This window comes from Microdochium trichocladiopsis, assembly GCF_020744255.1.
Source record: "Microdochium trichocladiopsis strain MPI-CAGE-CH-0230 chromosome Unknown B0I36scaffold_3, whole genome shotgun sequence".
Taxonomy (NCBI): domain Eukaryota; kingdom Fungi; phylum Ascomycota; class Sordariomycetes; order Xylariales; family Microdochiaceae; genus Microdochium; species Microdochium trichocladiopsis.
The window spans coordinates 2,851,140-2,876,685 of record NW_025763546.1 but is presented as its reverse complement, the minus strand read 5'-3'; the positions used below and the strand labels follow the sequence as shown (position 1 = coordinate 2,876,685).

Here is a 25,546-nt window from a genome sequence, read left to right as displayed (position 1 = left end):
GTGGGGTTCTGCTCCCAGCACGACGGCTCCTACCAATGGCCGTCAAATGCCCAGGTGGTGGCGTGGTGGCTGCTGAGACGGCCAGCAGCGTCAGGGAGCGTATGAGGCACGATATCCATCATGTTCAAATCAGCGCCATGGTTGATGTACAAGCGGCCTGGACAGCCGCTTCTGATCTCATGCACTCTCCCAGTGTTATGGTGACGCGCTTCATCTGGGCGGCCCGTGTGCAAGGCGCATCATATCGGGCTCGTCACCATATCTACCTCAGGTAATCAATCAGGGAGATTCGAGGCTGTCAGTCTACTTCGAACGTCCAACTGTGCAGCTTCATCGTTGGATCGGGTGCTATTTTCAGGCTCATTGGGTAGTCTGAAGCAACTTGAAGGACTTGGCGATGCATTCAATTCACCACTGCACCAACATGTCCCAGTAAATCCGAGAGTCAACCGTGCAGGCCTGCCTCAAGAACCACGACGCTGACGAGCTGTATGCTCCCAAGGTCGAGAGGCACATGCTGTGATAGCGAAACCCGGACAGCTTAGAGCCAGACCAGCGGGCCCCACATGCACAAACTGCAGGAGGAGCGGCCAAACGGGCTAGAGGCGTCTGCGGGTTGGGCTTTCCCGTTGCGTGCATCATCAACTTGAGCCCCAATCTTCAACGGGTCACTGGCGGTGCTCTCCTCTCTTGCGACACTCACTCAGCCCATGCCTGACCCTCAATCTCGACGTCTCTGGCCCATCAGCAGCGCCCTTTCTGCAAGACGCGCCCATGCCGCAACCTAGCAGCTTCGATCTGCCATAGCCTGCCGCCACTATTCCTGGCGCTTGCCCCTCTCTCGACCAGAAACCCGCGGTCTCGTGCTGCTCCCGACAACGCCCACGCACCGCACCACACGCCCTGCCAAGTTATAGGCGACTTGCAGGACCGCCTGTTATCACGGCAGTCAAGCCACGCTGCAGTCCGATGCCGACCGAGGCCGAAACGCCGAATCTTTTGTACCATCGCGGCCCTCTCATACCTTAGCAGCGGCACATATCTCGACCAGTCCCCGAATGTAGCCATCCGCTCGCCACGGTCTCCTCAAGCTGTCTACTGCCGAGCCGTCCACCATGGACCGCTCACGAAAACGTATGCGCCTCCGGACCAAAGCTTGTGCGGCAGGCTAAATAGCTGTTCTGGTGCTTCCTCGTGTACTCAGCTGACTGGAGACTGCACTAGGGGACCTTTTGTCTCTCAACCGACGCGCCTGGGATGGAGAAGTCGGTATGCATATCTGCATAGGCTCCTCAGATCACGCGCCGTCACTAACAACATCGCATGAGCACAGATGTCTTCCCAGTCGCCTCGGCTCTCGACTCGTCTCTCAAGAAGAATACGGCATTCATCAAGCGCCTTCGAACAGCTGTTACTCCCTCTACGCAGAACACCTTCCTTCAAGAGATTCGAACCTTGAGCCTCACGAAATACCTGTCTGAAATCATCTCAGCATGTTACGAAGGTCTCTGCAAGCTCAAGACCTCTGGCGAGATCGATGCTGCCGTAGAAATCGTCAGCGCTCTCCACCAGAGATTCGGCCCGGCAGAGTTCACCGAGTACCTGGCGTGGCTGCTAGGAAAGGGAATGGCGACCCCCGACAAGAGCCTGCTGAAAAGCCTTGCGCCTGAAGTGCGTGAAAAGGAGGAGAAAGAAAGGCTCGTTCGGCAACGTGCGCTGCTCCGCATCATCACCGAATTGTGGCTCGTTGGTGTTGTTAGGACCCTCGAAGATGCCAAACCGGATGATGCCACGCGTGGAGCAGTGGGCAAAGGAGCCGAGCTCAAGCTGAAAGCTTCCGGTACAAGCAAAGGCGGAGGCGCAGAGCCGTTTCCGCTGGAAGTCCTGAAAGATCTGCTTGGGCATGACAGGGAACACGTCAACCTTCCACTCCTCGTGATATTCGTAAAGTCCTTCTCCTGGGATATCCTTGGAGTCAGATCGTCATCAGCAGAGAGTCGCAAAACAGTGGAGGAAGACGGCGCGACGAAGGCCGTGTCAGATGATCAGGCGGAGGATCCAGCGGCCAATGGCGTCATATCCTCTGATGATCCGCCCCTCTGCGGCCCTGAGATGCAGGAGCGCTTCCGGAACATCTTGAAGAGATATTTCGAGGACGTCAAGAATCATCTGCTCAAGGATCAGAAGAGTATTGTTGCACAAAAGGGCCGCAACTCGGAGGCTTACGTGAAATCTGGGGAAGTGTTCGAGGACCGTCAGGCCAACTTTGAAAAGCAACTCAAAGCACAGGAACGCCTCGTTAGCAATGCGCAAGTGTTGGCGGAAGCCATTGGTGCGGATATGCCGGATTTGAAGGAGTCTGGAGACGGCCTGAGCAATATGAACGGATCCATCGGCCTTGTCAAGACTGGTGAGTACCTTCGCGGTCACAGCGACGGTGCGGGCATCTGGGAGGACGAGGAAGAGAGGCGTTTTTACGAAAACCTCGTCGATCTCAAAGGCAAGGTGCCTGGGATGCTTCTTGAGGACAGCAAAAAGAAGAAAGCGGATACCGATGAGCAAGTTGGCAAAAAGGTCGAAGCGTCCGAGACTAGCGAGTTCCCCAAACCGGGGGATCCTGCGGAGGACCAGTCTACTGCCATTGCCAACAAAACAATTGGAGCTCAGGTTGATGCGATTCTTGCACGCCTACCGGAGCTGACGAATAAGGAGGCTGTCGATGACACAGCCACAGACTTCTGCTTCCTCAACTCAAAAGCATCACGGAATCGACTCATCAAAGCTCTCACTGAAGTTCCAAAGGGTCGCACCGACCTCTTGCCGCTGTGGTCACGACTGGTAGCTACACTTGGCCAATACATGCCTGATGTACCCAAAGGCGTGGTTGAATATCTAGATGCCGAATTCCGCAGTCTTCAGCGACGCAAGGAAAAAGACTTTCTGGGCCAAGTACGCCTCAGCAACATCCGATATCTAGCAGAGCTGTCAAAGTTCGGAATCGTCCCAGAGCATGTTGTTTTTCATTGCCTTAAAGTCAGCCTCGACGACTTTTCTCGAATGAACATCGAGATCATCTGCAACCTACTCGAGAATTGCGGCAGGTACTTGCTTCGCAACGCGGACACTTCACCACGTATGGCTACTTTTCTAGAGACTCTTCAGCGGAAGAAGTCTGTGCAGCATATCGGCCAGCAAGAGAGGATGCTCATCGAAAACGCAATATACTACGTTGATCCACCGGAAAGAGCTGCCATACCACAAAAGGAGCGATCGCCCATGGAACTATTTATCAGGAAGTTGATCTACGTTGATTTGACCAAGCGCAACTACACCAAGATTCTAAAGCAGATTCGCAGATTGCCCTGGAGCGATCCAGAGGTCAGTTCAGCCTTGCATCGACCTCATGCCTTGGGCTTTCAGATTAACAGTGCATAGGTCGTCGTGGTACTGCGCAAGGTCTTCTCTAGACCTGGCAAGGTTAAGTACGGCAGTGTCCATATCCTCGCTATTCTCCTCAGCGCTATCTATCGGTATCACCCCGATTTTGCGGTTGCAGTCATGGACGCGGTGGTTGAGTCGGTCAATCTTGGACTTGAGCAGAATGACTTCAAATACAACCAACGCCGGATTGCCGAAGTGAAGTATTTGGGCGAATTATACAATTATCGGATGCTCGAACACCCTGCCATCTTCGACACGATGTACAAGATTTTGACTTTCGGACACGGTAGGAGGATCCCTGGCGACATATTTGCTTGGGAACCATGACTGATTTGTTTGTAGGCGGCGCGCCTGTGCCTGGGCGCATCAACCCGTTTGATCTGCCCGACGATTATTTCCGTATTCGACTTGTTGCAACCGTTCTTGAGACCTGCGGCATGTTTTTCAATCGAGGCGCTGCCGGCAAAAAGCTGGACTACTTCCTTTCATTCTTTCAGGTAACACGACCCGAGCCAGACAGGCATGTACCCTCGTCACTGATGTTATTACTAGTACTATATATTCACCAAGAATCCTCTGCCGATGGACATTGAGTTCATTGTCCAAGATACATTTTCTCTCACCAGGCCGCAATGGAAGCTAGCTGTCAATGCAGAAGAAGCTTTCAAAGCGTTCCAGCTAGCAATAGCACAGGATCAGAAGAATGCTGGTATCGACAAATCTGGCGATCAGGACGACGGCTCTAGCGTGTCCTCGTCTGATGACGACGGCGATGGCGACATAGATCTCCCCGAAGCTGGTGGCGACGAAGAGTCTGACTTTGTCGAAGACGATCTCGAGGTATGTAATTGTGATTCGTGGCGGGTCATGGAATTGGCAAGCTCGATATCGATGGCTGATTTGATTGTCTGCCCTAGGATGCTGATCAGGCACTTGACTCTCCTGGCGAGTATGAATCTGAGGACGAGAAGATCGTCGTGACCCGTAATGCCGAGCAGGTCGATCCCGAGGATGAAGCCGACTTCGAGCGCGAGTATGCCAAGATGATGGCGGAAAGCTTAGAGTCGAGGAAATTTGACCGGAAGACCCTTTTTGACGTGCCGCTTCCCGTCCGCTCCAAGCGGGACACGTCTGCCACGGCGGACACAGCGCCCGAAGCTGAAGACGGCGAAATCGACCATGCACCAAGCACTATGGCTTTCTCGCTCTTGACAAAGAAGGGCAACAGGCAACAGGTACCTCCCCTTCCGAGATTGGTACAAGCCATCTGCGCAGACTAACAAATACCACAGACGAGGACGGTGGCGCTTCCGTCCGACTCCAATTTTGCGGTGGCTATGAGAACTCAGCAGCAGGCCGAGAAGGAGGAACAGCAGCGCATCAAGAATCTTGTGCTGAATTACGACATGCGCGAGAATGAAGAGCAAGACAGTACGCATTCCTGTACCTGGTACTCACGATTAACTTTACAGCTAATCAGACCTTTGGGTCATACAGACTACGAGAGACTACCTTCCTTCCACTCAAATAGGACTGAGAAACCCAGCAAGGATCGTGGGGCACAACGAGCTCGCCGACTTCAGCTGAGCGATGTTGACTGGTACGGACACACCTCATCTGATGCAGATTCGTAATCGACTTTCCCTCTCCAGCAGTCTTGGCCACGAAGGGCCTGGGCAGCAAGGCTGCCTAGGCTATGCACCTCAAATCTACGAAACTTGCATTTCTACTTTGCACTGACCAGAAAACCCAACTGACGGTCATGTCACCAATTCTAGGATTCCTTGAGACAGACCCACCGAATCGTCGGACAGTCCTAATGGCAAACGCTATGGTTTCACGGATCTTCGTGGTCAACATGGCGCAAGCCAACCATGATATAAGGGGGCATCATAGACAGCATTTGTCACTTGCGTGGCAATATGTGCCTGTCAGTCGCTCTTCCAAGTCTTGGTGCTACAGACATGCTCATGGTATAGAGCAGTACGGGCTCAATTTCACGGCGTCCCTGGAAAATTCCATCAGTCTGGCCACGTCATGGAGAGCAGATCGACCCGACAGGCACGGATATCTGGAGATGGCGGATATCCGAAATTTGCGGCAACGAACACAACTCGTGGCTGTTGATATTGAAAACAGTTGAGGCGGCAATCGGAATGGGACGAAGGACGTGGTGGGATTGCTCAATGTCAAGTCAGTTGTCAATGAGCAGGCCGTCCCCAGCTATTCCGAAAGGGGCAGCGCTGAGTTTGTTAAGGATGGGCAGTTGTCACAGATGCAATGTTGTTGAACTGCATACTCTGTGCTTTCTGTTGGCCGCGTATATGCCAGGGATGTCCAAGGGTTTTTGAACTAGAGGTCAGGAGCCAGTTTGCTTTACTGCATGGTCACTAAGCCGTCCTGGAATTCGAGATTTGTGAGAACCGCTTGTGTGTCGGGGAACTTTGACACTGTCGCGCAATCCATTGGCCATCGGAAGTTCCGGGAAATGCGCATCAAGAGCCTGGGGTCTGTGACTTGTCCTTAATCGTCCCCCCCCCCCCCCGGATTCTTGGCGAAGTGGACGTCTGACCTGAGCTAATTTGGTGCCGTACCTGGCGGAAAAGAGCCAGGGAAGTGCCGCCTGAGACCACGAGAGATCGTTAGCACAGGATTGTCGTGGCTTGTCATGGCCCATGGCGAGAGAGCCGAGCACGACAATGCTCGACGTGGTTTGTGGCTTGTTGAGGTGTCAGTGGTTCGGAAAATGAGCCGAACATGGGCCTTTTCGGATGGACGAAAAGTCTGCCTCAGTCTCGGGGTAACCGACAACGCATCGATGGGATTTTTGAGGTCATTGTGCCGTACCAGCACACCTCGGACGAGAAACAATGCATGAGTGCGTGCGTGCGGCGTGTGTGGCGAGTGCGTGCACGGGCGGCTGGGTTGGTGACGAGATCAGTGCCAGCTGAAACTTTGGTCCGGAGATCGTTGCGTGCTAGTCCGGGATCAACATTAAGCTTAGCGCTTGCGGGCCGAGTACCGTGCAACAAGCACACGCGAAGCTGGCACGTTCCTCTCAGGAACCAGCTTCTCAGGGACCGCTTACACGAGCGGCCGTGGACGAAGCGCTTCTGCCACTACTCGGTAATCACATATCGATTGTCCTTGCACCTATTTCATCCATTTGATGAGGTCGCCGGGTTCCGAAGACAGCGGTCCCCCACGCAGATTGAAAATGGGCGGCGATTGGAATTACGGAGCATGATTCTGCCCCATTGGGTGATTCTACGGCGGAGACATCCGGCCCTCCAGTAATAGAAGGTCCCCCGGAGGCAAAGGGGTGGTGGGTGGTGACGCGGGCGTGTCCACGAATGAGCTGCCCGGCTGCTGATTCTGTGCATGACACTGCCGTATGCGCTGTCCTTTGCGAGGACTATGTAGCTGGTCGGTTGCATCGAAAGTCTTTTCTTTGATCCCATGGGGTTTGGTCTGCGGGCCTATGCCAGCGCGGCGAGGATCCATAAGGTCCACGTCCAGAATGCAGAAAGGAGTCGAGACCAGCCTGTGCAGGTAAACAAGCCGGGCTATAGCGGCAGCAGTAAGAGTCTGGGCATTGCCTTCCCAGTCTGGGCAGTTCCAAGAGATCGTACGTGTGTGAGTTTGTGCTCAGCGCCTGGAGCGCATGGGCCGCCGGGGCCTGGGTGATGCAACACAAAACGGGCAGGGGCGGCAAGCGGCTCTTGGCAGGCAGGTGCGACCAGGGGCAGGCCACTGCTTCCCTGCAGCTGTGCGTCTTCCACCGCTGCGCCAAGCCTCGCGTTGGACTGCTGCTGCACCGCCAGCACCTCTCTTGACCAGTGGGCCTTGCGAGGTCTCCAAGGTCTCCTCCAGCCTCAACGGCCGCTGCCCACTCGGGTGCCCCTGGCGATGGGGGCGCCGCCTACGCTAACTTGCTTCCTGAGGGCTAGTGTCGCCCGTGGGCTTCGATTGTCTGCTCTGGAGCTGCCTCTGGCGTAATTATGGGAACAGACCCTTGTGTCGATGAATGCCCTGGCCTGGGTCATCATCGTGGAGCCTCAAAGCTGGGCCCGGCCTGTGAGTCGCATCCTGGGCTCCCTGGGGCTTCAGGCTCATGCACCTCGCAGCAGCTGCCATATAACATGTATTGTAACCGTCCGCCTCCTGGGTGCCGCCGGCCTTGGCTGGTAAGCACTCCCAAGTCTTGCCTTGGGCCTCTTTCTTTTGGCACACATGCAGTTCTGTTTGCTTTTTCCTTGATTCTGCCTCTTTGTCCACGGCTCTCTGGCCTGGTTTGCACCTTCACTCGTTTGTGCGCAACCTCGCCCAGGCCCATCCTCCCCTCTTTGGCCGAATACTCTCGTTCCGCTCAGGAAGCCGCCACATCTGTCCTATCGACTTTGCGCTCGTTTCGGCCAGCCTCCGACTCCTCCGGCCTAGATTCCCAGAAGCCACCGGTGCCGACAGCATCGTGCTGCCAACTCACCCGACGTCACTTTCCCAGAGGCTGAGACAACGCCTGCCCGCAACTGCCGTGCCACCAAGGACGGCATATTTTGCTATATTTAGTCTTTGGGTGCCTGAGCCATCTCATCGACACGCACAACCTGTACTGGGCCTGGTCGCACAGTAGCACAACCTGTGTCAACAAAAGTTCTACCATACTTGCTCTGCACGTAACTGCCAGATCGTGTAAGCCAGTTACGAGTTCAGCCGCATCACATTTCACCTGGTAGTACAACCACCAGAACTCGATCCCCGAGGGAGCTGAAAGACCACCATTCCGACGCCCGTTTACCCGAGAATATTTCACTCCAGCACAAACCCCCGTGTCAATCGATTCCGGTTTCCAGCTGTTCACTTTCACAGCCAAGCTGTGTGGCGTTGACATCTTGCAACGCCCCAGAGGCTGTTCAAGATGGCGGCCTCTACGGAATGGCCCGCCAACGAGGTAAGACACACCCAAATTCCATATCCCCGAGGACAACATCGCTCATCTTCAATCAGATTGCCTATACGGCAATCGTTGGTGTCATCATGCTCGCAGCGTTTCTAGAATGGTTCCTATGGCTGGCAGCCTTTGTCTATTGCCTCGTCAAGGTCTTTCAAAAAGCAGAACACTGGACAATCCGCCTCCTCGCCATTGTAATTGGGACATTATTCTGTGGGTTTCGGTAAGTGCTGGTCGACATCAATGAGGCACTTTGCCAGTCTAACTTTGTCGTACCTCATCATGCTAAACAACCATGCAGATTCATTTTCCTGCCGATCATGGTCGTCACATTGCCTCTCCCCGATAAAGTCGTGGAGCATTGGCCCACCAATCTTGTCTCTTTCTTGCAATGGTTCGGATTCTGGAGTTTCGCAGCCCTCTTGACTGTTCCGTGGCTGTTTTGCGTCTACCAGCTCGTCACCAACAACCTGGGGCGAACGAAGCGGACAAAGCAGGCCCTCGACGAGGTGTCGGCACCCAAGGTCGTCATCGTGATGCCATGCTACAAGGAGGAGCCCGATGTTCTTGTTACAGCTATCAACTCCGTGGTCGATTGCGATTACCCGCCCTCGTGTATCCACGTTTTCCTGTCTTTCGATGGCGACCAGGAGGACGAGTTGTACCTCAACACAATCGAAAAGCTCGGCGTACCTTTGACGCTGGAGTCGTATCCGAAGAGTATCGACGTTTCCTACCGGCAAGCCAGAATCACCGTTTCCAGATTTCCCCACGGCGGCAAGCGTCACTGCCAAAAAATGTCATTCAAACTCATCGACAAAGTCTACAAGGAGTACCTCAAGCGCAACGACAACCTCTTCATCCTCTTCATCGACTCCGACTGCATTCTCGACCGCGTGTGCCTACAGAACTTTGTGTATGACATGGAGCTTAGTCCCGGCAATCGTCGCGACATGCTCGCCATGACCGGTGTCATCACCTCCACCACAAAGAAGCACAGCCTGATCACTCTATTGCAGGACATGGAGTACATACACGGACAACTCTTCGAGAGAACGGTCGAGTCTGGATGCGGTGCCGTCACCTGTTTGCCGGGTGCTCTTACGATGCTGCGGTTCTCTGCGTTTAGGAGAATGGCCAAATACTACTTCGCGGACAAGGCAGAGCAGTGCGAGGACTTGTTTGACTTCGCGAAGAGCCACCTGGGCGAGGATCGCTGGCTTACGCATTTGTTCATGATTGGTGCCAAGAAGCGGTATCAGATCCAGATGTGCACGTCGGCGTTTTGCAAGACAGAGGCTGTACAAACCACTCGCTCGCTGATCAAGCAACGCCGCCGATGGTTTCTCGGGTTCATCACTAACGAGGTCTGCATGTTAACGGATTGGCGTTTGTGGAAACGGTATCCGATCCTGCTTGTCCTTCGCTTCATGCAAAACACGATTCGAACCACGGCGTTGCTTTTCTTCATCATCATTCTCGCCATGCTGACAACAACAAAATCGCCCACGGACCTTCCCATCCAGTTTATTGCGATTTCCCTGGGACTCAACTGGCTGATGATGCTCTACTTTGGCGCCAAGCTCAAGCGTTACAAGATCTGGCTGTACCCGGTCATGTTTGTGCTCAACCCCTTCTTCAACTGGTACTACATGGTCTATGGAATCTTTACAGCTGGCCAGCGGACATGGGGAGGACCTCGTGCGGATGCCGCCACTGCCGATGCGACCACAACTCCTCAGCAAGCCATCGAGCAAGCAGAAAAGCAAGGCGACGAGCTCAATGTTGTTCCCGAGACGTTTATCCCTGCTGCCACCGAGGCTGCGAAGAACAAGAAGGGCGGCAACATGAGTGGCATCACAAGGAATCGCAGCAAGCTGTTGCCCCCAGACAAGGTCGAGGGTCGCTTCGCGGCCCCAGAGAGAAAGGCCAATGGCTTCTACGCACACCCTGAAGAGTCGCAGTTCAGTGTCAACAACTTCCATGGCAACAGCAGTGGCCTCATGTCGCATTTCAACGACTCTGTTGATTCTTTCATGACGACGCGGACAGGCAACAATTCCGTCTATATGCCAAGACGAGTCGAGAGCATCATGGGCGAGGAGGATCGCAAAAAGTACGAGCTAGCTCAGGCAAGCCAGTACAATGCTTATCTAGGGCCGTCTAAGCACAAAATCCCACCAACTGGCCAGGTCTACGAGTTCTCCGACGCCGAGCTGGAGCGCAGGGGCTGGGCAAATGCGTCCGATGGCTCTTATTCCGACATTGAAAGCCCAGGGCCGTCTCGCGATCCCTCGCCTGCGCCTGTTGCTTCACGAGACTCCGGCCGCGGCCACCACTCTAATCTGAGCGTGCCGAGTGGCAGCAACCGCAATAATGCGCGAGGAGGAAGAAGTCCTTTGGGCCGTCAGAGCTGGATGCGAACGTCTGCTGTTGAGACAGAAGAGGTCGAGATGGAGGGTTACGGATCTGGCAGTCGCACTTCTCGGCGACAAGAGGAGCGATACACAGACAAGCCACAGCGCCGTAGATCTTGATGTGATTGGTTGACGTCCGTACGGGGATTGATGATGTGCGAGGCGTGGCCGCAGCCGAGACGCTCATTCTCACAGAGTGAGGGTGATGATTACAACCTTTTTTTGCTTATGATTTTGCATGGCGGGCATGAGCGCTTGGACTGGTCGGATAAAGTACACGGGTGTAGAAGCCATTAGGATACACGCACCCGCCGGTAATGGCGTTATGGCATTTAAGTACCTAATACATTAAAACATAATTTCGTGGAGTTGAATGATTGCACTCTGCTGTGCAATGTATTCATAGACCGTTCTGGGGGGCAAGACAGCATGAAATATGCGGTGTGGTGTGTTCAGCAATGATCTGCAGGCGTACAATGCCAGGTTCACGGTTGCTGGATTCACTTGTTGAAGTGCTGCCAAAGCGAGCTGGAAGCCTGATTGAATGAAACGCAGCCGGCCTGGAGCGACCGTTGTATGCCTGGCCAATGAGAAGCAGGTGCTGTGCCTCTCCCTGCCCTGCCCGCAAGCATCTGATACCAGCCAGAGAATGCTGGGTGCAGGTGTGCTGCGCCGTGCCCCTCCCCCTTCCAGGGTCTGGCTCCTGGCAGCAGGGCAGCTTGCATCCATCCACCCATCCATCCAGCAAGGCATTCATTCAGTCGGTCGATTTGGCTGCTCGACAGAAACCTGCCAACCTACTCTTCAACATCGACACTGCCCCTCGTCACAGCAACCTACCCACGACTCGCCCAAGATGGATTTCAAGGCCTTAGGAAACTCGATCACGTACGCCCATTCCCCTCTTCCCCCCAGAGCTTCAAACTGCGCTACCTTGTGCGCTCGGCTTGCGCAGCCTGGACCCCTCCTTTTGAGCTCAACGCGCGATGGTCGCTTTAGCCTCACGGTCATGTCCCCCCCAAGCTGACGCCGTCGCCATAGCCATTTGGGCTCCCAGTTCGCCACCTCGGTTGGGCCAGCCGCTTCCCGCACCTTTCAGTACACAAAGGAGCAGCTCGGCCAGGCTGAGGACAAGGTGAGTGCTCCGATGCGCCTGGTGCTTGAAGCAAATGACGTCGTGCCCCTGCTGATCACGAGGTGCTAATGCGGTCAATTGATTCAACAGACAGAGCTCCCGCCCGACTACATCGACCTCGAGAAGCGCGTCGATGCCCTCAAGCAGGTTCACACCAAGCTCCTGGCTGTGACGTGAGTCTGGTTCCTCCCTGCGACACCATCAGCCCCCGAGAACCAGTCTTGGCTGGCTGGCCTCGTCGTCGTGGTGCTTGATGCGACCGAAGCTGACATCTTCGCCTGTTCCCAACTTTTCCAGCTCCCAATACCAGAATGAGGCCTATGACTACCCTCCCAACATCAAGGAGACCTTCCAGGACCTCGGCCGCACCGTCAGCGAGAAGGTGCAGCTGCTCTCGACCGCGACCTCGCCCGCCGAGGCGCAGGCCGCGCTGACGGCCCCTCCCTCGGCCAAGCCACAGCCCAAGACCTTCAGCCATGCGCTCGCCCGCGCCAGCTTGGCCAGCTCGCAGCTGCTTCACCAGCAGCACACGGACGCCGGCGAGGACCCGCTCGCGACGGCGCTCGAAAAGTACGCGCTCGCCAGCGAGCGTGTCGGCGAGGCCCGCCTCGCCCAGGACGCCCAGATCCAGAGCCACTTCCTCGCGGGCTGGAACACGACCCTCAACACCAACCTCACCTTTGCCACCCGCGCCCGCAAGAATGTCGAGAAGTCCCGCCTCACCCTCGACTCGGTCAAGTCCCGCGCCAAGGGCACCACCTGGAAGATCCCCGGCGGTCCCCGCGACGAGCAGCCCACCTCGACCGAGGAGCTGAGCCCCGAGGCCCAGGAGGAGATTGAAAAGGCCGAGGACGAGTTTGTCACCCAGACCGAGGAGGCTGTTGGTGTCATGAAGAATGTGAGTTTGTGATGTGACCCATCCGTGCCAGTGGCTCGACTCTTTCAAGACGAAACCCCCCCTTTGCTGACCAGGACAATTCACCTTGCTAGGTTCTCGACACCCCCGAGCCCCTGCGCAACCTGGCTGAGCTCGTCGCCGCCCAGGCCGAGTACCACAAGAAGGCCTACGAGATCCTCAACGAGCTGCAGCCCATCATCGAGGGTCTGCAGGTCGAGCAAGAGGTTAGTTGAACGCGTCTCAAGCACGCGATGACAATCCCTTGCGGCATGAATTAGAGCAAGTTGAAGCTGACATTTCAGAATTCCACTAAACTAGGCTAGCTACCGCAAGAGCCGTGAGAGCAACTCTTAGACTGACTAGTCGGGAAACACTTTCTTCGCCCAGCGGAGCGGAAGAGAGAGCAGTGGGGTTTAGTGCGCCGTTTTCGCCTCAGCAATAGGGGTGCTATGGGTACCACCAGCTGGGTACCCTTTGATGGGAGGTTTATGCTACCCGTGCCATGATGTTTCTTGGAGATCAGGTATGCCTTGAAAACTTCATTTGTCGCATGGCTCATGCACTGAGCTAAGGAAATCGGCTTGGAGCTGTATCCCGCTCTTAGTTGAGTTTGCGTGGACTTGTTTTTGGTCAACTTGACTGGACCTGAGAATCTAGTCGGGCCCAGTCGGTGAATGCAATTTCTTCCCTTGTCGTCTAGCCAGGTCAGATCCGGCCAGAGCCTCATTTGTAGAATGTTGATTCCCTTGATTCGCTTAGATTGCCGTGTGGCCATCCTCTCCATCTATATACTCTCTGTGACGCCCACTTTTTGTTATTGCCCCATCTTTGTCAGAAAGCTCGGGAATGTTTTCATTGTTCAAAGGGTGTATATTCGGAGTGCGCCTAATGATTTGTGCAAGGGCAAGTGCGGTGTGTTTTGAGCTACTGCCCGAATTCTCACTTTTTGACCAGATTACGGATTAATGTTGTACATGGATTTCGCTTGTCCAGCCCAATTCTGCTTGAAGGGTCGTTTGTTCTCCCCTCTGTCTACACATGAACCCAAGTTCGATAGGGTTAGTGATCGGCGGTGAAGTACTATCGCGGGTGTGTTGGGCACATCTGATGATGATAGTGTTCCCCGCGTGCCATGCCGAGTCGTATATTCGCAGCTCCTGCTACCCTTCTCGATGGACAGGGGTTCAGCTATGTGCTCGGCACTGTTCTCTTGTCCCCGTTGTACTTGTCATTGTCCTTGGCACTGACCATGCTCTCTCGCACAAGTATCACGAACTGATATCTCGTGACAAAGATTCAGACTGGCCTAGGCTGGCTCCTCCACGCCGCCCATCTTGAGCAGCCACTTGTCCATTCCTGCAAAATTCTTCTCAAAATGGTCCTCGAACTTTTCGCACGCGAGCCACGTCGGATTGCCCTTTGTGTGGTACGCATAGCAATTGGTCGCGATCTGGCGCACGTCGGCGGCGAACTCGTCGCTGGTGGTGTACTCTTTCCGGTCCATTTTGGCCTTGATCGTGGAAAGATCCATTGGTCGTGTTATCTTTTCAAGGTAGTCTGGCACGCCATCGGTCTGGGGATTGACTGGCTCCCTGAAAGGGCCAACCAGGCGGGTCCAGAAGCCTGCGAGGAAAGGGTAAAAAATGGTTAGTTGGGTTCGACAAACATGCATCACTGAAGATAGGACAAAAAGATGGACTCACCAGGCCCGCTGAGCATCCGTCCGATCAGGTCCGCGCAGAAGACGAGCTTCTCTTCCTCGCTAAAGGGTCGACCAGGGGTGATATGGATATTGACGCGTTGCTTTTTGGCGGGCTTTAATGCTGTCGGCAAAGATGTCCTCGACGCCTTCCTGCTAGTGGCGGGCTTATGCCCGGCATCGGAGTGTCGGTGTTTCAGTGTCTTTGAGGGCCACTCCGCGCCTTCATTATTTCCGTCTACCCCGTCGTGACCATGCCGTCGCCGTGAAGGCAAACCAGCTCCTGTATGTGATGTCGAAGAGGCGTTCTTGGCCGTCCCAAAGTCCGGATTGCTCATAACAACCACCAGGTCGCTGAGAACGTTGTGCGGCAAGGACTTTGTGAACTCTTCCCGCGAGTCTGACGAGCGAACGTACTCGGCTGCCCAATGTAAGAGCAGCTTGCGGAGTGGTGAGCCCGCTGGCGTGTCTTCCCAGACCTGCACCAGCACCGGAGTTGCGGGAATGTGCTGGGTTATCCGGCGGCATTCCTGCATAGCCTCGAGCGTCTCCTCACACATACCGTGGACCTCTAGCTTGCTGCCAAGTCCATAAAGAGATATCAGGGTATCGTAGCCAGGCGGTGTTTCACTCTCCCCGAAAACCGACCGTGTGTACATGAAATTCTGGGCGAGGCCAAAGACTTCTGGATCGACTTCCGGGAGCTTGACAATGTGCTCGAGTTGATCGTTGCTTTGTGCTTCGAAGTGCTTACTGAAGAATGCCGATTTTGTACAGACGAGGTCCTTGTGGACACCAAAAGGTATCTCTTCTTGGCCTACCAAGACAATCACAAACATTGGATGAGGATCTCTAGCTTATCGTCAGCAAGGCGTGAAGTTTGCATAAGACTAAAGCTGTATCGAATGCCAATTACTGACCTCCAAGTAAATGCCCGGGTTGGCGCTGGGCCCGCGTGCTCGGCGTCCATGACGCCAATGTAGTCTGTGGGTGAATATCAGCAACGGAGTCTGGTTGATATCTGGGTGGAGGGAAATTAGGTAGCAGAAGGTACGAATGGGGATTTTGGGCGACGGGAAGATGCCATGGACAATATTGAAGGGGTTTGTTGGCTTGACAAGCACTCACATATAAGAAAATCAATGCTGGTATTCGTTCACGGGTAGGATGAGCCTGCGAAACGTCAAGTGAATACTTGGCGCTGTCCCTGCCACGGGATAGATCCGATTTTTGCGAACTCTTATCACGAATGCTGCGATTTGCCCAGGTCTGTACGCCGCTTTGCGTGCGACGACCCTGTGAGGTGAAAAGTAGCTGTACCCTATGGCTCTCATTAAGATTGTCTGAGGCATCTCATCTGAGTGAGTGAGGTTCTCACTGAAGGTCGCGACTGCAGCATGGGTGGGTCGTGGTGGAGACGGGCCTGGTCCGAGCGTCTTTCCATCTCAGCTGTTCTTGATCGTTCCTCCCCAGACCTGCCTCCAAAGTTTAGGTACCTTAAGGTAGGTAGGTGGCCTGGCTAGGCGGCCAAGATCTCTCGGCCATTTGATGCCACTATGGTTTGCTAATACTGATCCTGTTGTCTGAACCCCCATGCCCAAGTACCAATTGCCGGATCGAGCATTTGCAGGAGTTGGAGTGGCATCATGAGCACCAGCTACGATCGTCCATCGCAGCCAGCATGCCAATGGAGGGAGGCCTGGCGTCCTCAACCTCGGCGCGCTAATCTCTTTGAAGCATGCTCGGCGGCTTGCCTCGAGGGGCAGACAGCCCCTTAGCGCACCGCGTCAGGGACCACAGCCTCCCTCCCTGATGCGAGCGGCTGTTCAGGCAGCAGTTTAAGGAGTCTTTGGCTGAACATCTTGACCATTTACCCCGTGCTTACGGGCTGGTTTAGCCGTGACCAGCAAGGATGCCTTGGCAGGCATCCTCAACCCGAGTCGGGGGGATGGCCACGCAACTGCCCTGGCATTTCCCCAGTTCGGCCTGGCCGGCAGCCGCCATTGGCTCTTGTGAGCCCGCCCACGAGTCCTAAATGCTTCTGGTTGCGAGGGCTCCATTGCCATCTCCAGGCACTCGGTTTCCTCGTTCCGCAAGCATGCCCGCCTACATGACGAGAGATCTGTACTGCAGCCGTACATACGTACCTTATACGTATGTGCGTACTACCGCAGCGATGGGGTCGTCGTCACATAGGCCGCCGAGCTTGGTTGGCGCCCTCACAAGCGTCCAGGCACCCTTTTACAGGATCGTTGTGGTGATATATAAATACCTGGCCATTTCTGCAACCTTCAGCCTTGCGCAGAGTCAATATCGCCTTCCAGCTTCCTTAACCGATAAGCTTTGTAAATCAACTCGCTTTGCTGCCAATCAACTCGCCTATGGGCTGTGCCGAGTCTCGTGAGGTCGACAGTGCGTCTATGAAGTCGTTCTCGTCCAGCCGCCATCCAGAGGCCTCGCCCCTGATGCCTGGGCACGGGTTCTCCGAGTCGTCGTCCTCGCCGCAAGGTGCCACCACACGCTTCGTCGCACAGCATGAGCGTCTAGTCCTCGAGCTGCTGCCTTTCAAGGACGCAGCCAAGTTCAGCGACTGGCTCCAGAGCGTCTATGTCGTCGGTGCCTGGCGCGAGTTCTGCCGCGACTTCCTCGCCGATAATCCGCACTCCGTCGAGCCCGACAAGACCAGGACGGCTCAGCTCGCCCGTGACGCCATCAAGTCAAACGACCCGAAATACCTTCTCTACCACCCCGACAAGACCGAGTGGACCGACATGGACCACCACGTCCGCTTCATTGTCGTCGTGATTCAAGACAACCTTCTCAAAAAGCTGTGGTCCAAGGACGATACGAGAAGCAGTAATCTCGATGTCCCCAAGGCGGTCTACGAGGTTCTCGTCTTTCTCCGGGCGACGCTGCTGAACCCTGCGTCGAGTCCGCCGAGGTACGAAGACTAGGGCGGCGTCATGATCAATGTCGGACTATGGAAGATGGGACAGAGTCGGGCCGCGACTGTGGCACGTGGCATAGAGCTGTGGGCATGGCACACGCAAACAACTATTATATTGCGGCGTTAGTGGACAGCAATCGTTACAGAGATATCCAAATCAAGGTCACCGGCTACCCCTGCTGTACCAAATTATTCCGCTGGGAAATGTTTGCGCAAATGCGTGCTGAGGACCAGAATGACTGCAGGCTCCGTGTCCCACCCATGCAACGCAACGGCCGCCTTCACGCTGGGTGTTGTAATCCAAGCCCTGTCCGAGCCCGTTCCAACTACGCCTATGCCACATACTCTGGTACGGCAGTAAACCGCGTTTCTTTGCTTGCCGGGCTGCAGCATAAGCAGACGTCGGCTACAAGCCGACTGTTGTGAATCTTGAAGGAGGTCGGGATATCCCCGAGTCGCATTGGGTGGCAGGGCAATTGTCGAGTGAGGAATACCTACCTCAGGTAGCATTCATTACTGAAGGCCGAAAAGGTACGCTCGGCTTAACCGACTAAGAGCGATCCCCGCACCGGGTCCCGGCACCGGCGTCGGACAGGTCCCCGTCCTCGTCTCCAACTTGCGCTGTAAGTCGACCCCACCCAGGGCAGTGCGTCTTAGATAAGACGGAGCAGCTGGTCGGACAGTCCGACAGCAAGACGAAGCCTATACCCCAGGGAGCCACGCCGTGAGGAGAAATTGGGATCGAGAAATACTCTTTTTCTTCGTAAATAAAGAGTTCAAAACACGAGGACAGCACAAGTCAAGAACCGCATCAATGTCGCAAGCACCCACCAAGGTCGCCCTGGTGACGGCCTCGTCCGCCGGCCTCGGCGCCGCCTGCGTCAAGGCCCTCGCGCCGCACTGCCGCGTCGTCGTCAACTACTTCTCGCGCGCGGAAAAGGCCGAGGCCGTGATCAAGGAGGCCGAGCAGATCCAGCCGGTCTTCTACGATGTCGGCGCGGACCAACAGGCTGGACGACCGCGCTTCCACGCCATCAAGGCGGACTGCAGCCAGAAGTCCGAGATGGAGCGGCTGGTGCGCGAGACGGTCGAGGTCATGGGCCGCATCGACATCATCGTGTCCAATGCCGGCTGGACGCGGTTCACCAACTTTATGAACCTCGACGAGCAGGTCCGCGAGGAGGACTGGGACCGGTGCTACAACGTCAACGTCAAGTGCCACCTGTGGCTGCTGTATGCGGCCAAGCCGCACTTTGACAAGAACCCGGAAGGCGGCAGCTTCGTCTCGGTGGCCAGCTTGGCCGGCGTCAGGCCCTCTGGCAGCAGTCTGCCGTATAGTGTCAGCAAGGCGGCGCAGCTGCACTTGATCAGAGGTCTCGCGACCATATGTGGCAAGAGTGTGAGGTGCAACAGCGTCAGCCCGGGATTGTTGTTGACAGAGTGGTACGTCTGGACTCGCCCGTTTGGAGTTTGGTGCATGTGTTCAATGTAGTCCCTTTGTCGTCTGATTGCTAACATGTGCTCTGTTTTACACTGCAGGGGCAGTCAATTCCCGGAGGATGTCATTAATGCCAACAGGGAGAGGAGCGCTCTCAAGAGTGTGGCGACGGTGGAGGATGTTGCCGAGCAGGTCAAGACCTTTTCTCTGAGCAAGAGCATCACCGGACAGAACCTCGTCATTGATTGCGGCATTGCTATATAGTTCAGCCAATGTATCATACCTGCTCAAGCGGGCTCATTACTCCGCCGGACGAGTTATCGATTTCGCCCTGGTGTGAGCGTGAACAACGTCAGGGAGTTGGTGCTGAGGCTCATTCATGAGGTCCAATTGATACGACCGTCGTTAATCACAGAGCGATAAACATCTGTTTTCCCTAATAGATTCGCCCGTATATATTAGGTGTAAACTAAGTAGTCATGGTCCATGTAGTAGACAACGGCTTGGTCGTCCGATGAACACGTTAAGAAGGCCGTCTGTTATAGCACACGTCTTGCTCACTTGCAGCAGTGACGAGCTCATCACTTGAACACCATGTCAAGCCAGGGAAATAATCGAGAAATAGCCTCTGGTGTCGTGCCAGCTCCTGCTGTCGCCCTGGAGGATTCAGAATCGACGTTTGCCCGCCAGCTCCGCGCTGTCTCTGAGTACTGCCCCGTTGCCGAGCCATGTCTTGCCGCCGTCGGCCCATCCCGCGACCCCAGTCTTTGCCCCGCCAACAGCCCTCGATTTCGTGGGGCCAGAAGCGATGCAACGCCGTGTGCGCGAGACAGCCCAGACATGCTGCGGGCAGCGTCGCAAGTGCACCGTGCGCCGTGCGAAGATGATGGCCGAAAGGGACCATGTCGAGCCGCCATCGACTCGCTGTTGTCTGTCTCGCGAGGCATCCCGCCCGGCTTGCCGTTTCGGAGAGACTAATCATGAGTGAGCATGGCAGGCGTGGACGTTCCTCTCTGAAACCAGAAGAGTCGGAGATTTCGACATGTGGCAATGAGCCGGCGCGGAAGTGGACGGCAACTTGGTCCTCGACTGGTCCACAAAGTCCCCGCGCCTAAGGCCCCGTGATGTGGTCGCTTTGCTTCCTCGTGGCCCCCGAAGGCTATGGCAAGGCTGGTAGAGTGGTGCTGGTGGGGCATCACCTGAGGCGGGACACGCACTGGGGGTGCATGGCGTGAGGGATCGAACTGAGATGCTGAGTAGATGCTGCTGCTGCTGCTGCTGCTGACCCGCGTAGATTTTGAGACACAGCTGGGCTGCCTCCTCTTGCCATGGTCTTCTCCAACAGGCTGGCCTCTGTCAGGAGGGGCGAGCAGCGGCGGCAGGTAACCCCAGGGTCGCGGTGTCTTCCAGTTTGGGTAGGTGGCGCCAGGGGGAGTTCGGCGCCAGCCAACTGCGAAGGCTCAGATGATGGATGAGCACTGGTCTCTCACACAGTCCCTAGCGTGGCAGTAGAGCGGGCTGGGCCGTGGTTGGCAAGGCCATGCCTACGTGGGGTTCCTTGTCAGCACCAGATCTCGCCCACTTCTCAAGATCTCGGCCGGAGGGAAGGCTCTTCAACGGACCAGCCGGTTGTGGTGAGAATGAGGTGAATCAAATGTCCTCCGTCCAGGGAGAAATCACATGACGCACAACTGCCCAGAACAATGCGATTGTCGTGTCGACCCAGGAGAGTAGGGAGCTAGTGGTCTGGCAGCTGAAGCTAGGGCTGGGTAGCTCGTGAGCTATTGTCGCCCGCCAGGACAGTTGCCCGCACCAACAAGCCCTGGCGATCAGTGCAGTGCCTTGTTTGGCGTGTGCGAGGGGAAGAGCGGTTACTCTTGCCTTGATCCGTGCAAGCCTGGTGGGCTGTCAGGGGCCCTTCACCCGCCAGCGGGCGGCAGTTCCCCCCACTCCGCTCGACGACGCTCCAGCTGCTGCGAATGTTCCGATCAGAGGACCAACCCCTCCTCTGAGCGCGTCACGAGCGGCCTCAGGTTGCCAGGTCCCGCGCCTGTCCCTGGCCTCGCCTTCTGCTATACCTCAGCTCCCGTTCGCCTGCTTTGATTGCTCTTCGACCTCCAAGCAGCACCGTCTCTTCTGCCAGGAGGCCACCTCTCTCACACTCTCTGTTCTCGTCCGCTCCTTGCACCACCTCTCCAACACTCGCTCCGACAAGCGGCATCTTGACTTGTAGCGCTGCTGCCCGATGCTGCCCGTGCATATTGGCCCTGTGCTTATGCAGACACCGTCGTCCAGTGCGACCTCCCCGGCCTGTCTGTCCAATCCCAACCGCAGGGTCTAGAGGCTGCATGCAGGTGCGAGTCCATTCAGCAGCTACCAGTTGTCTCCTGCCCGCCGCACGACATCGAATCGCTGGCCTGGCCCAACGCCCATCTGCCACCCCTCGCCGTCTTCGATATCGCTCCTCCTCCTCACGACCGCCTCTTCCTGCGAAGCCCTCTCCTCCCGGGCTACTTGCAGGCACGCTCCCCACGATCGAATGGACTATACACACAATGGCACAGGAAAGCACAGGACCCGGGCATCGCGCCCTCCACGCACATCCTCCGAGTCCCACCGAAGCGATTGGGACCCTGCCGACGGCTTCGAGCACGGCTCCTTACCCACACGAGAACGACGCCGCAGCAGCCAGACAAAGGTCCTAGATGATGGCCGCAAGTCCAATTACTACCCGCCCACAAGCTCACGGCCCAGACGAGCCTCTGATGCTCTGCCAGGCCGGGCTCAAGACCCTATGCCGCTTACACCGCAATCTGCTGGTCATAGGTCAGGTCGCGCAGCTACAGGCTCCCGAAGTCGGGCCCCTGTGGGCAGCATTCGGGCACCCTCAGCACCACGGCGGGTCGTTGAAGAAGAGGACGATTCCTCCGAGGAGGAAGAGGAAGACGATGAAGATGAGTCCGAGGACTTTGAAGATATAGATGATGATGATGCCGTCAATGTTCTTCCTCGATCACGGGCAGCCTCAAGAGCGGCGTCACAACTTCGACGCGGCATCCCGCCACACCCCCGGGACGAAAGTCCCAGCACTGAAGGGGGCGGGGACACAGATCTGTCAGATGATAGTGCCCATCCGCTGAAAACACCTGCTGTGCGCTCACGAGCAGTATCCCGGGTAAAATCATCAAGGCGACCCTCCCGGTCCGAATTTGATGCCGACCCAGACTCCGATTCCGATGACGAGTCCAGTTCAGACATCTCCTCAGAATCCGATGTTGCCCTACGTAAATCGCGGAGAACTACACCCCAACGCAAACAGATCGAGAGTGCTCCGATCCCCGTGGTGTCGGATCTCGTCCGGACGCAGAAGACCACACCAGTCAAGAAGCGGCTCAAGTCTGCTCAGGACTTGGATGACGAACTGGAAGACGATTCGTCATCCTTGCTCGAGCGTGACACGACGCGTGACCTAGATCGACTCAGATCCCGACAACAGCTCCCAGAGATACACATCGCCAATCACATCTCTCCGACGAGAGAGCATCGTAGGCACCACTCTGACCCAAAGAGACCTGTACGCGGACAAAACTATTCTCCGCAGCGCAAATCTGGAACCAGACGTGGCCCAGCGTCGCCAAAGTATGTTGGTTGTGCTTTTGTGCTTGCGTATCCATACTAACAATATTGCCAGGGTTTATTACTCTTCCCAGTCATCTGCGAACAACCTCCACCGGTCTCACACTGCGCCAAGCTCATACGTGACTTCTCGCAGCGCACCAACCAGGCGCAGCAACTCGACCAGACGGTCCTCCAGTTGGATTGAGCCTCAGCAGACATTGCAAGCTGTTCCACGCCAAAGACATGCAAGATCGTGAGTCGTCCCGACCACCCAGGTTGCTCTGCTCTGCTAATCATGATTGGCCGCAGGAAATGTTTAAGTTGCGGAACGCCCGAATATCTCTCTGAGAAGCTTGCCTGCCGGCATCGACTTTGTTCTCACTGCCTGCGCACCATCTTCCGGGATGCAGATCCTATATCGCCCCCCATTTGTCCCTGCGGGCGGCTTATAAGCACGGAAGCTGTGGACTCTGCCATGATACCCAAAGACAAGAAGTCTTGGAACAGGCGCTATGCCAAGCACATTGCTCACACCCGTCGATTTTGCCCCATCGACTTCTGCGGCGTCTGGATACCACCGGATCTATTTGACCAGCACCAGCGGACAGGGCGGTGTCCCCAATGCACAATTCAAGTGTGCTTGACATGCAACCTAAACATGAAACTTCACAAGAGAAATCGTGGCTGTCCCGGATTAGATGCACAAACCATGGAGCATCTCGAAGAGGTGCGGAATCATCCTCAGCGCTTTTGCCGCGAATGCGAGTGCAGCGTCCAGCTCAGCGAGGACGATCGCCTGGCGGAATGGTGAGTGCCATGTCGATCAAGTGAAGAGTGTAAAGTCAGACTGTATTTAAACACTAACGACTCCGCAGCCACAAGTGCCACAAGCAGACTTGTGCAGCCTGCGACAAAGAATGGAGATCATGCGACTGCCCATGGTTCGTTGATGGACTAAAACCGGAGCGCCTCGCGACCCATCCTGCAGCGAAAGTCCCAGTGTTAGAACCACAAGTCCCCGAAGCACCACCTATCTTGCCGACGTCGCGGAACAGGAGAATGTCATCTTCTGGTCGCACCAACCGGAGCCGTGCAAGTCAGCATCACGAGGAAACGCGTCGTCGTCGCAGACATGATCGGACAGAACCAGCCTTCAGCCAACAGATTTTGTATGACGAGCCCGAAGAAGACTATGGCGGCGTTGTAGGCATTAGCAACACCCCAGGTCATTTCATGAACGACAATTACCGACGAGGGCATGAGTCAATTGTTGAGCCGCCATCTCCACCACTTCCGCACCCCGGTGTTCCCTTTGACAGAATCGAGGCCGGAGCCAATTATATATCCGGGGTCAATCGGGCCCGGGGTGTGAATGGACGCGTAGGCTCCATGGAACGCCTAGCTGAGCGTTTTTCGGACCAGAGGAATGGTGGGAGCCCTGGACATCGGTCCTATGGCCCAGTGCCAATGCAGCCATCACCATCTGTCCCAAGAATTATGGCTCCATCGACAACTATGATGATGCCAATGTCCGGCCCGCCTGCTCCTACACTGCGAAGGCACCATACCGTCGACGAAGAGCTGTCGAGCCCGCGCATGCAACCGATTGAGCGCACACCGATGCGTCGGCGCACCAATGATTTCGTGGACGACATTGAATGGCCATCACCCTCGAGTCATTCCACAAGGAGTCAGCAGAGCCGCCGCCGCGAGGCTGAGATTGCACGTGCCGAATCGCCCCTCGACGACAACACCAATGCCGTACAGCAAGCTGGCTTGTCAGGCGAGGGACGTGGAGCTGACAGAGTCGATGAATGGCGTCGACATGTCCTTGTCGCACCCGAACGTCGAAGTTCTGTGACGGCTCAAGGTTGATGCAGCTTTGCAGGTCCTGCAGGGCAATGGGTTCTCGCTGGTACCCTGACACTCTTTTGGGAGCCTTTGCATCACAAGCAACAACAAAAACCAGCGGCAAAGGCGACAAGGACGGCATAAGACGAACGCGCCAGCGCTACCGTTGACATCTAGCACGATGTAAGACAGTGAATTCACCTCGAGACTGGAAAGTGCCTCATGGAACATGAACAAGGACGACTTATGAGCCACGATATATGTGAGAGTCAATATGGAAACGAGGCGCAGGGTGGGCTCCATCTGGCACCAGGCGACATCTCGAAAGAGGCATGCCTCCATAGCTGTTAGATACCCGACTATGACTCGAATAGGCGTGAGGGTTGCTGCAGTGAGCCTCGACTGGAGTTTTTGCTTAGCTGAGCTTTCTCTCTACAACCAGACTGCACAATAGCATGAGCCAATGGCTATATTCCCAGTGTCGCTCTCTATGGTTCCGGTGCTCGTGTTGAACATATAAGCCATTCTCATGACATAGCAATACAATTTGGGCCATTTGTTCATAACACGGTCGTGGGATGTGCACATGGGCATCGTATGACCTTGATGCCTTTGCTTGCTGTATCCCAGCTGCTTGCGGAGCGACCCCTGGGGCTTGAGGCGACAGAGAGAGGCTCTGGCAATGCTGCTAAGCAATTAAGGATATGTGGGCGACAGGGGTGCCCCTGATGCCGCCCCATTGCATCTGAGCAGACCAGGATCGCTGCTTGAGCGGCGCTGGCTGCCATTGTTTCGACAACGGGAGAGTGCCAATGTTAAGTTTGATGTCATGGACGCATTCGCTTGTGTCGTAAAGGACCAGCATTGGTGTCGCTCCTTTCTTATCGCGCGGTGCCACGGCTGCTGACCTCCCCGCGCCGCCGCCCAATCGAGCTGGTCCGAGGCGAGCTGACATCATTGCCAACCAGTGTCCACATGGCCGTCGCTAGTGTGGTCCTATAGTGGTCGCTGAGCCAGTGTGTCAGTCGCCCCAGCCCAAGCTTTCCTCCCCCCACGCCGCCAGCTCCGCCGCCTGACCGTCTAACTCAGCCGATCGCGTGAGCCGCCAGCAGTATCAGACCAACGTTCCTGCCAGCCACAAGAAAATGTCT

General features: G+C 55.8%; 8 protein-coding genes across 8 annotated transcripts; 6 read left to right on the top strand and 2 right to left on the bottom strand.

Annotated features, from left to right (window-relative positions):
* Window positions 1-1,115: 1,115 nt before the first annotated feature.
* B0I36DRAFT_360821 (armadillo-type protein) lies at window positions 1,116-5,075 on the top strand (the record flags this gene model as incomplete). Its single annotated transcript, XM_046158388.1, has 9 exons — window positions 1,116-1,134; window positions 1,225-1,269; window positions 1,334-3,378; window positions 3,436-3,727; window positions 3,784-3,938; window positions 3,994-4,281; window positions 4,359-4,676; window positions 4,734-4,872; window positions 4,939-5,075. 9 exons carry the CDS (start codon window positions 1,116-1,118, stop codon window positions 5,073-5,075), a joined length of 3,438 nt encoding a protein of 1,145 aa, XP_046015557.1.
* A 3,142-nt stretch (window positions 5,076-8,217) lies between these two features.
* B0I36DRAFT_92997 (class VII chitin synthase) lies at window positions 8,218-11,035 on the top strand. The gene is made up of 3 exons (XM_046163606.1): window positions 8,218-8,392; window positions 8,449-8,615; window positions 8,694-11,035. Exons 1-3 carry the CDS (start codon window positions 8,360-8,362, stop codon window positions 10,927-10,929), a joined length of 2,436 nt encoding a protein of 811 aa, XP_046015556.1. The 5' UTR covers window positions 8,218-8,359; the 3' UTR covers window positions 10,930-11,035.
* A 630-nt stretch (window positions 11,036-11,665) lies between these two features.
* On the top strand, window positions 11,666-13,196 carry B0I36DRAFT_360819 (BAR domain-containing family protein; the record flags this gene model as incomplete). The annotated part of the gene is made up of 6 exons (XM_046158387.1): window positions 11,666-11,697; window positions 11,851-11,944; window positions 12,035-12,117; window positions 12,242-12,842; window positions 12,935-13,066; window positions 13,161-13,196. The coding sequence occupies 6 exons, from the start codon at window positions 11,666-11,668 to the stop codon at window positions 13,194-13,196; spliced, it is 978 nt and encodes a 325-aa protein (XP_046015555.1).
* Window positions 13,197-14,148: 952 nt separating this feature from the next.
* B0I36DRAFT_360818 (uncharacterized protein) lies at window positions 14,149-15,511 on the bottom strand (the record flags this gene model as incomplete). Its single annotated transcript, XM_046158386.1, has 3 exons — window positions 14,149-14,465; window positions 14,546-15,393; window positions 15,462-15,511. The coding sequence occupies 3 exons, from the start codon at window positions 15,509-15,511 to the stop codon at window positions 14,149-14,151; spliced, it is 1,215 nt and encodes a 404-aa protein (XP_046015554.1).
* Window positions 15,512-16,922: 1,411 nt separating this feature from the next.
* B0I36DRAFT_360817 (uncharacterized protein) lies at window positions 16,923-17,495 on the top strand (the record flags this gene model as incomplete). The annotated part of the gene is made up of 1 exon (XM_046158385.1): window positions 16,923-17,495. The coding sequence occupies one exon, from the start codon at window positions 16,923-16,925 to the stop codon at window positions 17,493-17,495; it is 573 nt and encodes a 190-aa protein (XP_046015553.1).
* A 654-nt stretch (window positions 17,496-18,149) lies between these two features.
* Window positions 18,150-19,320, top strand: B0I36DRAFT_92902 (short chain dehydrogenase). Its single transcript, XM_046163604.1, has 2 exons — window positions 18,150-18,931; window positions 19,028-19,320. The coding sequence occupies exons 1-2, from the start codon at window positions 18,303-18,305 to the stop codon at window positions 19,188-19,190; spliced, it is 792 nt and encodes a 263-aa protein (XP_046015552.1). The 5' UTR covers window positions 18,150-18,302; the 3' UTR covers window positions 19,191-19,320.
* Window positions 19,321-20,171, bottom strand: B0I36DRAFT_92903 (uncharacterized protein). Its single transcript, XM_046163605.1, has one exon. The coding sequence runs from the start codon at window positions 19,906-19,908 to the stop codon at window positions 19,450-19,452; it is 459 nt and encodes a 152-aa protein (XP_046015551.1). The 5' UTR covers window positions 19,909-20,171; the 3' UTR covers window positions 19,321-19,449.
* A 1,200-nt stretch (window positions 20,172-21,371) lies between these two features.
* B0I36DRAFT_92884 (uncharacterized protein) lies at window positions 21,372-24,544 on the top strand. The gene is made up of 4 exons (XM_046163603.1): window positions 21,372-22,565; window positions 22,618-22,797; window positions 22,854-23,351; window positions 23,420-24,544. The coding sequence occupies exons 1-4, from the start codon at window positions 21,466-21,468 to the stop codon at window positions 24,417-24,419; spliced, it is 2,778 nt and encodes a 925-aa protein (XP_046015550.1). The 5' UTR covers window positions 21,372-21,465; the 3' UTR covers window positions 24,420-24,544.
* Window positions 24,545-25,546: the final 1,002 nt, after the last annotated feature.

Bases quoted from the DNA above. Each gene is read 5' to 3' on its own strand.
- B0I36DRAFT_92997 (XM_046163606.1), top strand. From the start codon at position 8,360: ATGGCGGCCTCTACGGAATGGCCCGCCAACGAG. The intron at 8,393-8,448 runs GTAAGACACACC...ATCTTCAATCAG, and splicing joins CGGAATGGCCCGCCAACGAG to ATTGCCTATACGGCAATCGT. The intron at 8,616-8,693 runs GTAAGTGCTGGT...ACAACCATGCAG, and splicing joins ACATTATTCTGTGGGTTTCG to ATTCATTTTCCTGCCGATCA.
- B0I36DRAFT_92902 (XM_046163604.1), top strand. From the start codon at position 18,303: ATGTCGCAAGCACCCACCAAGGTCGCCCTGGTGACGGCCTCGTCCGCC. The intron at 18,932-19,027 runs GTACGTCTGGAC...TTTACACTGCAG, and splicing joins GGATTGTTGTTGACAGAGTG to GGGCAGTCAATTCCCGGAGG.
- B0I36DRAFT_92903 (XM_046163605.1), bottom strand. From the start codon at position 19,908: ATGATTAGTCTCTCCGAAACGGCAAGCCGGGCGGGATGCCTCGCGAGA.
- B0I36DRAFT_92884 (XM_046163603.1), top strand. From the start codon at position 21,466: ATGGACTATACACACAATGGCACAGGAAAGCACAGGACCCGGGCATCG. The intron at 22,798-22,853 runs GTGAGTCGTCCC...GATTGGCCGCAG, and splicing joins CGCCAAAGACATGCAAGATC to GAAATGTTTAAGTTGCGGAA. The intron at 23,352-23,419 runs GTGAGTGCCATG...ACGACTCCGCAG, and splicing joins GACGATCGCCTGGCGGAATG to CCACAAGTGCCACAAGCAGA.